Source organism: Anas platyrhynchos, chromosome 2, assembly GCF_047663525.1.
Source record: "Anas platyrhynchos isolate ZD024472 breed Pekin duck chromosome 2, IASCAAS_PekinDuck_T2T, whole genome shotgun sequence".
Lineage (NCBI taxonomy): Eukaryota > Metazoa > Chordata > Aves > Anseriformes > Anatidae > Anas > Anas platyrhynchos.
Window position 1 is genome coordinate 46,171,301 of NC_092588.1, and position 15,116 is coordinate 46,186,416.

The 15,116-nt window shown below is 39.0% G+C and overlaps 1 protein-coding gene across 5 annotated transcripts in view; it reads left to right on the top strand.

Annotated features, from left to right (window-relative positions):
* SPIDR (scaffold protein involved in DNA repair) overlaps window positions 1–15,116 on the top strand; it is a 202,200-nt gene that overhangs the window by 73,799 nt on the left and 113,285 nt on the right. For all 5 annotated transcript variants that reach the window (XR_011807529.1, XM_027452105.3, XM_072034679.1 and 2 more), the window contains exon 8: window positions 4,131–4,350. Coding sequence is in view for 4 of the 5 variants with exons in the window: in XM_027452105.3 (XP_027307906.3) it covers window positions 4,131–4,350 (220 nt within the window). In the remaining variant the exon portion in view is untranslated. The remainder of the gene's footprint in view (window positions 1–4,130; window positions 4,351–15,116) is intronic.

Genomic DNA, 15,116 nt, shown 5'->3' on the forward strand with positions numbered 1-15,116 from the left:
CTGGAAATGCCAGGCTTTCTTTTTCAGAAAGTATGACCAAGACCTTTGCCAAATTTGTTCAATTATCACTGTTGGCAAAAAAAAAAAAAAAAAAAACAACTTTCTATTGGATTTCTAAAGCTCTGCTGGCAGTAGCCGTGAGTGGTCGATGTCCCGTTTGCCTGGTTTTGGGTGATTTCTTCATCTGTCTCTGAGGAGGCTGAAGTTGTTTCTGCAGTGTGTCTGTGCATGCTGGTGGGGCAGTGCTGTATCTCCCTTACATTAGGGATGCTGGATGGCTTCTTGTCAGAGTTTCTTCTCCCTCAGCTATAGGTGAGGGAAGCTCTTGTCAATAATGGAGAGGTTTCTCCAGAGCCACTTCCCTGCTGAAATGCCTTGTTCCTCCCTCAGCTAGCTTCTCCTGCTGGTTTCACTTGTTCTGGACCGCTTGTGAGATCTGGAAGAATTCATTGGTTTCCTCGCAGTCCACCTAGCAATGATTTCTGTTTGTTGCCTTCCAGTGATTTCCACTTATTGCAGCAAAGTGTTCTGCAGAGAGCTGAATGGTGTTTATGGGTGAAAACTGCCCCAGCTCATCACTGGTACCTGACTTGTCTTGTTGATCACGGGAGGGCTGGAGTACTTCTAAAAGTCCTCAGTCAACCAGATTTCAACTAGATTTATCAGTGCTTTTCTTTCTCTTTGTGGCTTCTCAAGCTTTGTGTATCAGGGATTGAATTTACACGTGACACTCCCGGGATGTATAAGCTCTGTCTTTATATTCATGGGGCCAGGTTCTTCAAACGTTTCTTGGCTCTTTGTCAGTGGATGTCTTCTCTGACTTTCTAGCTGGATGTTCAAAGGCTTCCACAAGATGCTGTTGCAAAGGCATCTGGCACCAACAATGAGCTTTGTTAAGCAGTCCTCAAATTGCTGCTCAAGCGAAGGATTTCTAAATGCATCCAGACAATGCTCTCTGTGCGTGTGCACGGGGCTTGTCTCTCGATGGGAAAAGAAAGGTTACCTTCAAGTAAGTAAATGAGCAGTCCATAGGTACTTGCAGTTCTTATTCCTTCTCTGGGTGCTGAAGGAGCTTCTGGAGTACAGTTGAACATGACCACCACAGGGGAAGACAAGTAACTGGATGCCATTGGAAAATATGCAGCCTGAAGGCTGAGTTTCAAACCAGCTTTATCCAGCTTGCTTGGGCTGCCACTGGAAAGAGCAATCATCACTCTGTCCCTTCATTCCCCCCTTACCGCTGTTCATCATTTGTCCTTTCCTTTCCCTAATACCTGCTCTTGTGCCTTGGTGGCTTTGCAGTTGGCTGGATTAGCTTATTGATTTGGGTTTATAAAAACAGTAGTGCCGAAGAAATAAATTTGAAAGCTGCAGCCAGCAGAGTGGGGCGTGAAGGAATATGAGGTGTAGAAATGGGCAGGACTGCACCACAGCTGCTGCTTGAACCTTTTTTTAATTCTGGATACTGCCATGAAACCTGCACATCTGCAGGTTTGAATTTCTCGGGCTGTAATTCTGTTTTGCAAGTGAAATGAGGTGAATGAGGGCTTCAGCAAGCAAGAACTTCTGTGAATTATCCAAGGGTGAAAGAGAACATTGCAAAACCTTAAAGTAAGCTTTTCACACGAATGAACTAACAAGTAAACTTCTCTGGAAGCTGTAGAAATTGCAGTGATCCAGCCCATCTCCTCACCCACAAGTTCTCCCTTCAATGCGCAGCCACATATGTTTGATTTATTTTTGATTGGCATAACAATGCAAGAGCCAAATGAATTAAGAATCGAGCTACGTTCTGAACTTTGGCGTTTCATCACGTGCCAGGAACCCAAAGTGCTTTGCTGTGTTGTTCGAGAGAGCGTTCTATCATCAGCAGTAATAATAATTGGAGTAATTAAATTAAACTATCTCTGTGCATCTAAATAAACAAATAGATTGTGGTTCTGTAGAATGTGCGCGTGTGCCAAGTTGGAGACTTGGAGACTTGTTGGAATTGTGCTGCTTTTAATGTAGAGGCATTCGGCTTCATTTAGTATCAGCTCCCAGTGTTTGGGCCAACGCTGACTGACTTACAAGAAACTCTGGTGGCTTGGGAGGGTTTTTTCTCCGAAATCTTTCAAAAGCCTTTCATTTCGAGGTAGTGCTTCTTTACTTTACCTAGTATTTTTAACCGTTTCCTAGTCAGGGATATTTAAAAGATAAATATTAGGTTGCCATTCTCTTTTGCAAAGATTTCTTCGAGCTTGCTTAACAGCTAACATACACACTGCTGACCGGTAAGAATTGTCATAAGGTTTTGCACGTGAGAAATGCACAGTCCAGAAGTGATGAAGCCTCACGAGTTGTTTTCATGCCTTTCTTTTTTTTTTTTTTTTTAAACTGTTGGTGTGTTTCATAATAGAAGTTGACTTTTTAGTGCCTTGTTTTTTAAAGTGGATGAAAATCCAAATTGTGGAGTATGTCTAGAGGTAAATGTTCAGTTGCTTTGAAGGCTGCAAATTTTTGTGGTCGGGACGATTTGTTTATGCATTCCAGATGACTCGGGGTTGACAGAGGACCATAACTGCAGCCAGTCAGGCAAAACGCAATTTGAGTGTGAATATTCTAAATCCTTGCCTTTAGGCACAGAAAACCAGTTCACACTCACACTCAGCAGAAGTTTGCACATGAGCAGACCTTAGCCAAATGCAGTGAGTATCTGGAGCGGCAGAGCAGCGTTGCAGCTTTCCCCAAGCAGGTGATAGCAGTGGCATCCATCCGTCTCTCTTCATCACTTGACCCCAGGGAGCTTGGCAGCAAGGATCAGTTCTCTTCCTCCTGCTCCGTGAGGAAAAGGAGGTTGAGCTGCCATGATCCGGGCTGAATCTCTTCACATGTATCACTTGGGGGACTTCCTGAAGGAGCCCTTTATCCTGATGGAAAACATCAGTTCATGGGAAACAGTGCTTTGCAGAAACATCTTGCATGGGATGAAGAGTTGGTTCAAATAGAAGTGGTTTTGAGAACACTTTGGTTTTATATTTCAAAATGACTTTATTTCAGTTTTTCAGTTTTAGTATAAAATGTAATAAAGACTGGGGAATACAAAACAGGGACTTTGTTGTTTTTGTTTTTAATAGAATTGAACTTTATTTAATAAACCTGAAAGTTTTTAGGACCTGCTTTCTTTGGTTTGGGGTTTCTTGAAATTTTTTTTTGAAGTTTCTCATAAACTTAAACTAAAATATTTTGACTCATTTTCCAACGGGAAGGCATTCACAATTGTGAAATGGGCCTTAAAATAAACAAACAAATAATTAGTACAGCTCTGCTGTTAAGTTCCAGTACCACGTTCACAGTTCCTCCCCTGCTTCTTCTTTGCTGTGGGAAGGCAGTAATTTATATCAGCTGTTTTTCTCGGGATACTGTGTTTTTCCCAACACAACTTCTGGATCAAAACCAGCAGAACTGGGGTTCTGCTGCCCCTGTCCTTAGCACTGTGCCTTTCTTCAATAATGGCAGCAGCATTTAGCAGGTGGATAACGATACCTCTTCTCCTCAGAGACCAGAGCGCAAACTGGAGCAGGGCTAGGTGAGAAAGAGAATAAGTCTTACATAAAACTAAGTCTCTCTTTCACCACGTTTGTCTCTAAATGCAAATCACTTTTAGATTGTTTGTGCCTATCGGGTGCTCTGTTAACCTGGTCCCTGACAACTGTTATTTTGGGAAAGGTTGAGGAGGGCAAACACAGCTTTACATTCACCTTCAATACAGTGTGATTCTTCTGTTTTCAAAATAAATGTATAATTCTCAGTTTCCAATAAAAGAGGCTGGGAACAAAGTGAATCATTTGCAGGATGAAAAAGTTCAAATGCAGTGGGAGAGGAGGGGTCTTCTTTTTGTGAGAAGTTTGATCTCATCTGTATTTGGAAGAAGTGCAGGTAGTATTTTGTCTCCACAGTTAAAAGTGCTTTAAAAACAGCAACAACAAAACCTTAACATAAGTCTTTCAGTTGGGTGAGATATTGTACTAAGTGTTGTTTTTTGCAGATCAGCTAGATCAGCAGAAAGCAGAGCACAGATGTTCCATGTGCCAGAATTTCTTTCCCCTCATCCAAATCCTGCATTTTTATTTTCATCTTTTAATTTCCAGATAAATCTGGTGTTCTGATTGTGAAGATCTTGGAGATGTTTGAGGAGTGTATGATACAAGTTGCCATCTGCCAGCAGCTGGAACAGTCTCCTGCCATGACTTCATCTGAGGATCTCGTTATCAGTAGAGACGAACCAATACTCAAAGTCCTCTTTGCAAGAGAGACGGCAGCTCACCTGAAGAGTAGGCCCCAGGATGTCATCTACATCTATCCTCCGTGGTAAGTACAGAGAAGGGGGCACACTTGCTGCAGCCCAGCAGAACGGAGCGGCCAGGTGTGAGGCTCATTGTAGAAAAAGCCCTTGTAGAAAAGCCCTTGGAGGGGGTGGAACAGGGCTGTCTTCTGGTCAGCCATCTGTCTCTGCCAGCTCCAGAGAATCTGACAGATACCTTAAAGATAGCTCAGATAACAACTGAATGTGTAGTGCAATGCCTCTAGTGTTGCTCTGGGCTTCAGTTTTGTTTTCACTTAATATTTTCATGTTTAGAATGATAGAAAGGCATGAGCAATGTCTTATCAATGATAAGGCCAATAAAGTACATACCTTCCAGTAGCAAAGTAGTTCAGGAATGCTCATCTGTTGCAGCTAGTATGGGTATAATGTTTCAGTGGAAAAGTCTGTATTAACTGTTTAGCATTCAACAAAGAGAATGTGCAGCTTAAAATGGGGAAGAAGAAGAAACGAGGGGCTAACACTGTTTTTATGGAATCAATAAACACCTTTTGGTGGTTTCACATTGCTGCTGCTGTCACTGTCTTCAGTTCTCCAAAGCCCTCTTCAGAGCAGCCAGTTAAGCTTTTCTAGAGCTCTCTAAAACGTTTGGTCTAACTTCGTGATTGTAAGGGGTAGCATAAAGGGATGAATTTTCTTATAAAGCAGATGGGTTTTGGCATCTGTGGGTGGGAAGGTCTGATCTTAAAAAAAAAAAAAGTAAAAAATCAGGAAAACTGAAGTGTGGATATTATTCCTCTTCTCACTCTTCTCCACACAAATTGTCAAAATGGATATATTTTTCCTAAGTTTCAGCCTCCAATTGCAATAGAGTCCTGTCTCTAAGTGTTTTACCATATCCTTTTTTTTTTTTTTTTACAAAGTACTTCTTCCTATTTTTGCAAAGGCCTGTATCTATTTTTATCTTCAATAAATTTAATTCAATTAATTATAAATAATCTTGTTAATTTTAATCTTTAATCAAATATTTTTGACAGCTGCTTTTTTTTTTTTTTTTCTGGGTTCCTTACCGCGTAATCTCTCCCTTCTCAAAGGTTGTTTAACTGTTTTTGAAAGAGATCCACAGATTAAGAGAATATATTTAATGCATGGTGTGTTGTGGCTACAGATGCAACTACTGATAGCTGAGATATAAAGAGGCCAGTAGCTAAGAGAAATACAGCTGAATATTAATCAAGTCCTAGTCTGATATGAAATATCACTGCTCTTTTTTTCCTTCATCCTACCTCTCAAGGTGCTAATATTTGGTCTCATTTCCCTTTTCTTTACATGCTTCTTGTTTCTCTCCCCTACTAACTTCCATCTTAGATCCATTGTTCTCTTTGGGTTTCTTCTCTTCTTGCTGAACCATGGGGCCTTGCCACGAGGCTATATCTTTTTGTGCAGATCTTGGCCTTGGCAAAAACTTTTGAACCAGCAGAACTGTTTTGGTTAGGGTTTCAATATTCAATATTTTCTCGATTCAGTATTTTACAGTACTTTCTTTTTTCTTTTCCTGAAAAGTTATCGTCCAGATACATAACATGTGTAAGTCTTAGACTGCTCGAGGTTTTTCCTTGTCATTTCTGGCAAGATGCAACTCTGCAATGATACAGTCCTTTCCAGACTACAAGCATCTGTAACTATACTAGTGCGGTATTCTCATTTCTTTAAGAAAGAAAAAATAAAGTTTTCAGATGATGCAGACATGCAACTCATTCCTATATGTACACACACATCTGTATATGTATGTGAAGTGAAATTTCTTGGGAAAGCTTTAAAGCTTTGTCTGTGTATTCCCAACAATGCCACTTGGTGTTTTTGTTTTGTTTTCTTTTTTTTTTTTCTTAGTAGGATGCACTTTTCTTGTAAGCAAAGAGTTATTTCATAAAACCAAAGTGTTTTGGCAGGGGACATGTCTGAGTTTCCAGAATTTCTCTCCTGACCTATGTGGCTCTTAAGGTACTTTCTTATAAAGACATTAGTAAATCATGGCAAAATTGCATTTTATCTCATCTCTAGTCCTATTTTCTGGTGTTTTGAAGTTGTCTTAATGTTGGTTGTCCCTTTGTTCACTCAACCTGAAGTGAAAACAAGTTGGGATGGATATTGTTAAATTCAGCCCACTGGCAGGAGATGTGTGCGCGGGGGTTGTTTTTGATTATTATTTGGCACTTTTAGTTTACATTAATGGGAAACTGGACTTGTACACTTAATTGAAGTTTCCTCTGTTATTACATTTCTATGTTGCTATTCTGTTAAACTCCTACTTGAGAGCTTTTAACACTGAAATGTAGTTTCCATTACTGCGTATTGGATTTGCACTTCTGTCGTTAGAACCAAATACTGCTTGTGATTAAAAACGCTCTCCTGTTGATTCAAATGCGTGGCTAATGTAAAAAAGAATGAACCAAATCTCCCCCTGACATGGTGAAATAAGCGTATTTACTTGTCTTATGTGTATCACTAGCCAGAAACAAAGGAGAACAAACAAAGTAATAGATGCAAGGGGAGATAATCCTTGATTGACCTGAGCGTGCTTGGGACACACAGCATCGCGTGCATCCTTGTGCAGTATTTGGAAATACTTGTATGGTAAGGCAGAATGTGGCGAGACTGGGGCAATGGGATGATTTATAAGTGCATTGCTGCTGCTGTACAGTTATGTCTGGAGTGCAGAATTTTCTGATATCTTCAAAATTATTTTCTTGTAGGTACATGCTTTGTGCTTTCTGACCAGGCTCTTGAGTAAGTAAGTAAGACAGCAGATAGATGGGCTGCTGGCTTCTGCTTGTGCCCTGTATTCATGAGCAAAGCCTGAATGCATCGTTCTGGAGCCTTTGCAAAATTAGACTTTGCTTTTCTAATTGTATTTGTCTGTGTTAGGAACTCAGTGCACAGCTTGGTGTGTGAAATGTCTCTGGCAGAAAGCTTACATAAATACTTTGGAAGGCAGTGTTTAGAGATTTGTTGATATGTTTGTTGGTATTTGTTTGCATACAGACTCCCGTGATACTTGAGCACTGGAATGCAAACCAATTCATTTAGAAAATAAAATATTGACAGAAAGCCAGTTATAAGTATTTTATCAACCTGGACATTACTCATGAGAGTGGTTTCACTGACTACTGAGTGACTTCGTGTTTGGGTAAGAATTTGTAGGATCAAGCCTGGATTTCTCTATAACTTGCCATGGGTTTCTTCAGCCCAACGTCTAGCATCTTAACATGCATAATTGTCACTTGCTATAGGGAAAACAGCTCCAATAGGCTGATAAACATTTTCAAACCAGTGTGTCTGGCGGAGCAAAGAACTCGGCTGCCTGTCCTCTGAGCCATCTGATGCAAGCTGCTCTGATCTTGAGGCTGTATAGATGCATTATTGCAGTGCTGTATTGGTTAAATAAAGCCTATTAACTTGGATGCATGACATGAAAGCAGTTGCGTGTTTTGGGCTGGAGCTGGTTTGTGTCTGGCCAGCTGGGAACACGAGAGGCAAAAGAACTCGGCCCTGCCTGCCCCTGCCTGTGCAGGCTTGTGTTTCGTTGTCTTTGCAGTGCCTAAGCAATTTCTTGGATTAAGAATTTGAATGAACACCTCATAATTTTTACAAACTTATTCTGAATCATTAAGTGTTTTTAACAGTTGGAAAAGGAAAAGCTTGTTACTGAGCGCAATTAAATCATTTAGTAAGCCTGTGTTCATTTCGCAGAAATATGTATCCAGCAAAAAGTGAAGACTGCTTGATATTTCAAAGGCATGTAAGAAAATGGGAACCAAGGTCTGTAGGTTCCACTGGAGATGACTTTATGGCTTCAGTTTAACTAGGGTGTTTTTTTTTGTTTGTTTAATTATAAACATGATAAAATACAATTTCCAATACCTCACAGATAGTGATAGAGTTTATATTTTTGGAGACTTGATTAAGGATTAGTTTTTTAGCTGATAGTAGAACTTAAGGATAGTTTTCTTCAGCAATTCCTGCCTCCTGCTCTTAGATATGTCTAGTGTCAAATATTTGAGATAAATGAAACTGAAGAAAATGGTGCGAATTCTTTTCCTTACCATTAAATTTAACAACTTTAAAATGTTTTGCATGTGCTTGTGAAGTTAAACTACTCTAAGTATGTTGATATACAGTCGTTGACAATAACGATACAAACCAGGAGTGATTTGGACAGGCTCAGAGATCCATCCATACCAGTTAAACATGATGGTCTGGTATGAAATCGGGAGGTTCTCATGCTACTGATAACTGGATGGCTGGGAAAGTATGAAGAGGAAAGAACCACTCTGAGTTCTGTTCTTATATTGTCTGCAAATGCTGGCTATTAAGCACTGTAGAAGGCAAGATCCTTGGCTGGATAACTGCTGTTCTCTATGCAACCTCTCTATTGTTTCTTTTTAAAGCAAACAAACAAAAAAAAAAGGTTTATTTTAGGAACTCAATATGGTAAGTATATAAAACACTTAATTCTGTGACATCAGCAAGCAACTTGAAAGTCGTACTTCAGTTTCTCTTAACCTATGAAACCACAGGGAATCATAATTACTCAGCTTTGAAAGTGTTCCAGTGCCTGGTGAAAATGTTTAATGTGGACTTCTCTTTTATACTTGTTACAGTAGATTCAGCCTTTCCTCAGTGAAACATATTTAAAAGAGTTCAAATTATTATATTCTTACTGACAAAGAGAGCACACACAAAGCATTTCTACAAATCAGCTGATGTACAGTAAGGAAACCTTTTGTGTGAAAAGCCCTTTAAGGTGGGCCAATGATGTAAATTATTGGTGTAGAAATATCCAGGCAAGCTTTGAACAGGTTTGTGTATGGGAAGCAATCTAGTTTTGTGGACTTGCATATTCTACTTCTTTAAAATTGTCCTGGGTATGCTGTAGGCTGTTTCGTTGGCTCAGCAGCAAAACTTAGGATAAATGGCTATGTCACTGCGATTTTTGCATTGACTTACCTAATACACTGTCTTACTTAATCTTGGTGAGCAATACAAGGGAGCTAAAACACAGGGAGCTAACGTGAAATAGGTGTTTTAAACCAGTATGACTGGTGTCAAAAAGTGTTTGCTCTCCATTGGATAGAGACTTTTTATCACGGCTCTTGTTGCTGGTTAAGAGAGGCATTTAGGAACACTGTTACAGAATACCTCGTTACCATGAGAAGGATCATGTGAAAGTAGGATCCTGGGCTTTGTATGGGAATGAAATGAGGAAATGGCCTACTGCTGCTCTGTAAGAAAGAAAGAGCCTATATCCTTTAAAGTTTTCTTGTTCCACAAAGGTACTATGCAAGCATGCATTAAAGACATATGGAAGTAACACCTTTTGTATAAATTCAGTTTCCCTTCTTGTTCCACAGGGAGACAACCTCTTTGAACGCTTGTTTGACCATTTGGACAAAATTGATCTATGTTCACTGCCTTTCTTTGGTGAAATCTAAGCATTTATAAAGGTATATGTACATACACATAAATATTCAAACAGATGGAAAAGAGGGGAAAAAAAGATCAACAGTCAAATCCCTCCTGTCAGAAAGATGTTAGCTCTGTCTTTGCATTCTTTCTTTGAAGATGTTACAATAGCAGAGTGTCCCTCTGATAAGAGGGACGAGGTTCGCTCAGAAGATAAAGTTCTACAAAACTTGGGAGTTGTAAAGCCAGTGTGGGCACTATTTCTAAAGCACATATGGGAATGGCCTCCGAGCCAAAGATCAGATCATATCATCTGCTTGGAATTGCTTCTCAGAGACGATGCGGCTGTGAAAATTGAAGGTCCTTTCAGAAGAAGTTGAAGCAGCTGCAGGTTTCTTGCAAGTCTTTATTTTTTTGTTAGGATGTACCTTTCCTAGTACAATCACTTAAAAAAGGTGATTTTTTAAGAATTGAGGATACATATATTGTGTTGATGAACTGAAAGTTGTCTCTAACGAGCTTTAGATATAATTTCCGCCATGTTTTTGTTTCTTTATCCTTACTTATTTTTCTATTTTTAAAAATAAATTTAATTTTCTTATTTTTTTTATCCCCTCATGCAAAGGGTGGAAGTTGTATCTGTAGAGCTGCTCAAACATGTCCTATTTTATGTATCCGGGACTAAGGAGATTAAGCCATTAGTATGATTTGTGTTTGTTCATCTACTATCTAGAAAATCAAAATACTGCCAATTCCTGGTAATCAGATCAATGCATAATTATGTTTCTTCATAGGCAGCTGTATTCTGAAATGACGTAGTAGTAAAAAATAGACTTACGAAGCTTTGATTCCAAGAGGATAACAGTTCATTTGTGCCTTTTTTGTGATTTGTCACGACCACCAGAAGCAACGTATGTGGTGTTTCGGATGTGGGCTATGCCTAATAAACACAGGAACGTGATCTGTCCCTCTATAGTGAGATAGGATTGTTTATTTTTATCACTGTGCTGTAGGAGTATTATATGAATGCCATACATAAAATATTAATACCCTGAAAAGCACAGACGAAAGAATTGTTCTCCGTGAAAGGGGTTTTCTGTGGAGAAGAGAATGGAGGCATGTTCAGAGAAGTTAGGAGGCTCAAGGTAGTAGTTTCAGAGATTTGTAGATGATTAAAACTGGATTTTTAAACACATCTGTCTGTCTCTGGCTTAATAGCTGATGATATCTTGACATACTGGAAAAAGGGGACTTTCCACTGTATTGTACCAAATGTTGTGCTGGGATTGTTGATATGTTTGTTTGCTTTCAGCCAAATCGGAGGACTCAGAAGCAAGGGAAGTGTTTGTGAAGCAACAGCTTGGTTTTTAGATCAAGGTTTAAATGCATTTTTTTTGGCAGGAAGATCTCCAGCAGGGGTAAAATATGTACCTTTGTCAAGATGGATGTCTGAATTGTGTACACTGAGCCAGTTGTTACGCTCCTGGGCTCACGAGGGCTATGAAGGCAGCCTGTGGACACCTGGCTAAAGACAGCATTGCCTGGGAAAGGGTTCCTGGGAAGCCACCCTGTGCTCCAGAGGGAGCCTCCACCAGAACCACTTCTTCAAGGTGGGCCACTTCAGCTGTAAAAGTAAAGGAGATGTTGAAAAGAGGCAACAAAAGTAAATAGCTTATGCTAGGGGGTTGGCTTTCTACATTTTTGTTAAGTACTAGGTACCACCCAACATTTGTCCTACTGAAATTATTATCATGTCCAGTTAATGGGATAAATCTTAAATCCATCATATGTTGGGGAATTAGCATACATTTGAGATCATGGTTGGTTTTTTTTCAATGAACAGAAGAGGAAGGTGGTGTTTTTAAACACCCATTCCTCACAGCCAGTGGTGCCATTTAAGTTTGAATCCTTAAGTTACTGGGGAAAAAATATTCAGTGAGAATAAAAACGTCCTATCTTAATAATCACAAAATATTCTAGTCTTTAAAATTTAATAATGCGTACCATTTTTTTAAATGAAAGGTTTGTACTTGAAACTTTCCAGCTTTTATAAGTGAGGAAATTCCAAGCATTTTGTAGTGACAGATACTGTTAGTGGGTAGTTGTCCACTGACGTCAAAAACAGAGGATGGTGAACAGCTTTGTTCATGTCAACGAAAAATGTAGAGGCTTGGATAAACTCTGTGTTAGCAACAGAGCTATCAATGATATATGAGCAGCTTCACATGAGTTCCCATGTGCATTCAATCCAATGCTAAATTCCAGATCTTGTTTAATGAGCAACTGATGGAGCCAAGACCTGGCACTGCACAAAATTCTGCAGTCTGCTTTATCCAGTCATGAAGGAAAAACAAACTAAATAAGTTCAGATGAACAAGTTCAGAGTTACTGCAGGGTTATTAAAAAGTTGTGATTTGTATTCCTCTGCTAATGTTTATGACTAACACATTTGGGACGTGTAAAACAATACTTAATTTGTAAAAAGATTGTGTGCCAAAATTCCTGCAGTAGTTTAACCACTAAAGAGCAAGTTTTGCCTGTGAATGGGTTTGTTTAAATGTTTGAGATTATCAGTAATCAGCTAATCTTTTTTAAAATTTACATTGTGAAAAATGATGTTTTGTTGTTGAATTGCTGTCCAGCACGGCTGTATTAACTTTGGGGAAGATGATGCATTTCCATAGCTTCACTGTGGAGAAACAGTTTTAGAATTGACATTTTCTTCAGCAGGTGTGCCTTGCTACTGTAATGGTTGCTGTGTAGTTAGACTTTCATGTGCAGTTCTGTATGCAGTGTCGGGCTTCGAGTATGCTGGATATTTGCTATCATACTAAATATGCTTGTGCCTTGTGCAATTATGCATGGATAACGAGATGCATAAGGTCCGAGCTTCCTAAATTGTCATGTATGGTGATTCCCTTCATCGTGAAGGTATGCTTCCTCAGACTCCTCCTCTCAGATGTCATACTTACTGTAGGTAGGTAAAAGTTAATGATGATATTCCTAAGAAAAATAGTAATTTAAAATATATATATATATATATATATTTAAAGAAAATGAAATATTGCTTTCAAGAAGTTCAAACAACTGAAATGTTGCTACCCAAAATGCATTATTTAAAACATTCTGCTCTATCGAGAGGCAGGGGAATTGCTGTTAGTCCTACCAGCCAGATTGCTTTTCATACAGTAAAAGCTCATTGAAAAAATGTTGCCCGTGGTTTTATGTATTTTTGGCAGCAACAGCTTGCTTTGGTATATGGAGCAGTTCAGCTGTGAAACATTCAGTGCAGTCTTTTGTGTGTTTGAAGCTTCTCTTTCTACAAGTCTTCTGATTCAACAGTAACTGTGCAGTTTGCAGTATGTTACTCCTCCCTGAGTGGTAGGCTGTTTTGACAACTTCCTGAGATGTCTTGAAAAAGTATTCCTCTCGTTACTGTCTCAGCACAGTTCTCTGGCAGACCAAGTCTCTCCCAGCAGAAGGATCAGAGATAGTATCCATGACCTGAAAAGTGGTGTACAACCATTAATTTTACCTTTGAGGGATTCACTGTGTGTTTTGAAAGCCAAATCCTGATGGGGCTTTTAAAAAACAAAACATAAAACAAAAACCTGCTAATATGTGGGACATTTTTCTTTTTTCTGCTTTAACCTCTTGGAGACTCCTAAGCAATACCTGTTGTGTCTCTCCCTTTGATAAAAAGGTTAATAAGCCAGTGAACATTTCTGTGAATCGTTCCTTATCTCCACTTTTCGTAAGTTTTGGCTTTTACTTTTTTTTTTTTTTTTTTTTTTTAATAAATGGTATGTGTAGAACAGATTATGGCAGTTGGCTTTGTATAGTCTTCCTCGGGGAATCATTGTCTATAGTCATTTTCCATGGTCCTTGGCAAATACCTTGTAATTGTAAACTGAGGCTGTAAGGAAATACCCCCTTTTGCCATCTCTGAAGTGTTGTTGGGATGGTATATAAAACCATAAATTTCATTGATCTTGTTTTAATTTGTCTTCCCAGGATGGCACAGCATGTTTGTCCTGTATGTTTCCCTGAAACAAATCACTTTTTGGAGTTGAGATTCACTGTTGAGAAACTTGGGCAATGCAATTACAAGAGACTTGTGCACGCATCTGTGTCTTAGCAATTACTGCTTGTCTTCTGGTTCCCTTAGCTTGTCATAAATATTAATTTAATAGGGCTGGTACTATTTTATGTGATGCAAATGTAGAGATTGAGGAAGAGATGAATTTTATTGACACAGGCTCTTACTGAAACTTAAGGGAGCTATAAAAGAGCCCAGATTTACAGTGTATCACAGTCTTGAAACTGCTTGAAGAAAAATACAGATAATAGGATATATCTTCCCAAACACTTTCTTTCTGTCTCTTACACACACACACACAAAAAAAATAGGCTGCCCAGTATTTTCTTCATCTTTTTTTGTAGCCTGCTTTGGCTGACACTCATGGCTTACAGTTTGAGAAGCTGCTTACGAGGTGATTGTTTAATTTTGCAGGGAGATATTTGACTACAGGAGTTCACCTTCCTACCTTGCTGCATAGCAGGGAGCCATTTGCTAGCTATACTCACAACCAAACCCATTTTAAAAACAAACATCTATCAGCATACCATATTATCAACTTCTAGAGCAGTCCACCTAAGCCTTGAGAATTGCCTTTGGTTGCTGGTCACTTTAGATACAGCTGTAATTTCCTGATTTTTGAGAACCTCCACTCAGGAATGGAATCCCTTGGGGTTTACTAGTTACTCTGAATTGCCCTTAGCACAAGTTCAGTTCAGAGGAAAAACAAGGAGGGAAATATTTTCACGACATATAGATAATATATTTTAGAACGAACATACAATTTTTATTTATTTTTTTTAGATCAGACAACAAACAAAAGTATTCTTTTCCTGTGTCTTCCAGTAATGAATTGGTCAGGATCCTTACCAACATGTGACTATGAATCTTGTTCATAGGCAAACCATACACATTCCAGATTGCCTTCATGGAAGAGGTCGGAGATTTGGCAATGTGTATAGCTCTGACCTGAAAAGCCCCCTTGTGCCTTTTTTAGATTGAACTCTGAACACCCATTTTCTAAATTAATACGGGTATTGCTTGGTTGCAATGTTGAACTATTTTTAAAGCTGTTTTGAAAAGTAATTCCAAAGCATCAGTTGTGGTGATGTACTTTGGGTACGTCCAAGTAGAGCCATTTTCCCTTCAGAATGTGGACTAAGTTTATTAGTTAGGTATTAAATGCATTATTAAGGTTTTTGTTTATTTAACTGATGTCAGAATTAACTGTACACACGTCGCAGCTCATTTGGAGGAAAATATCCCTTGCAA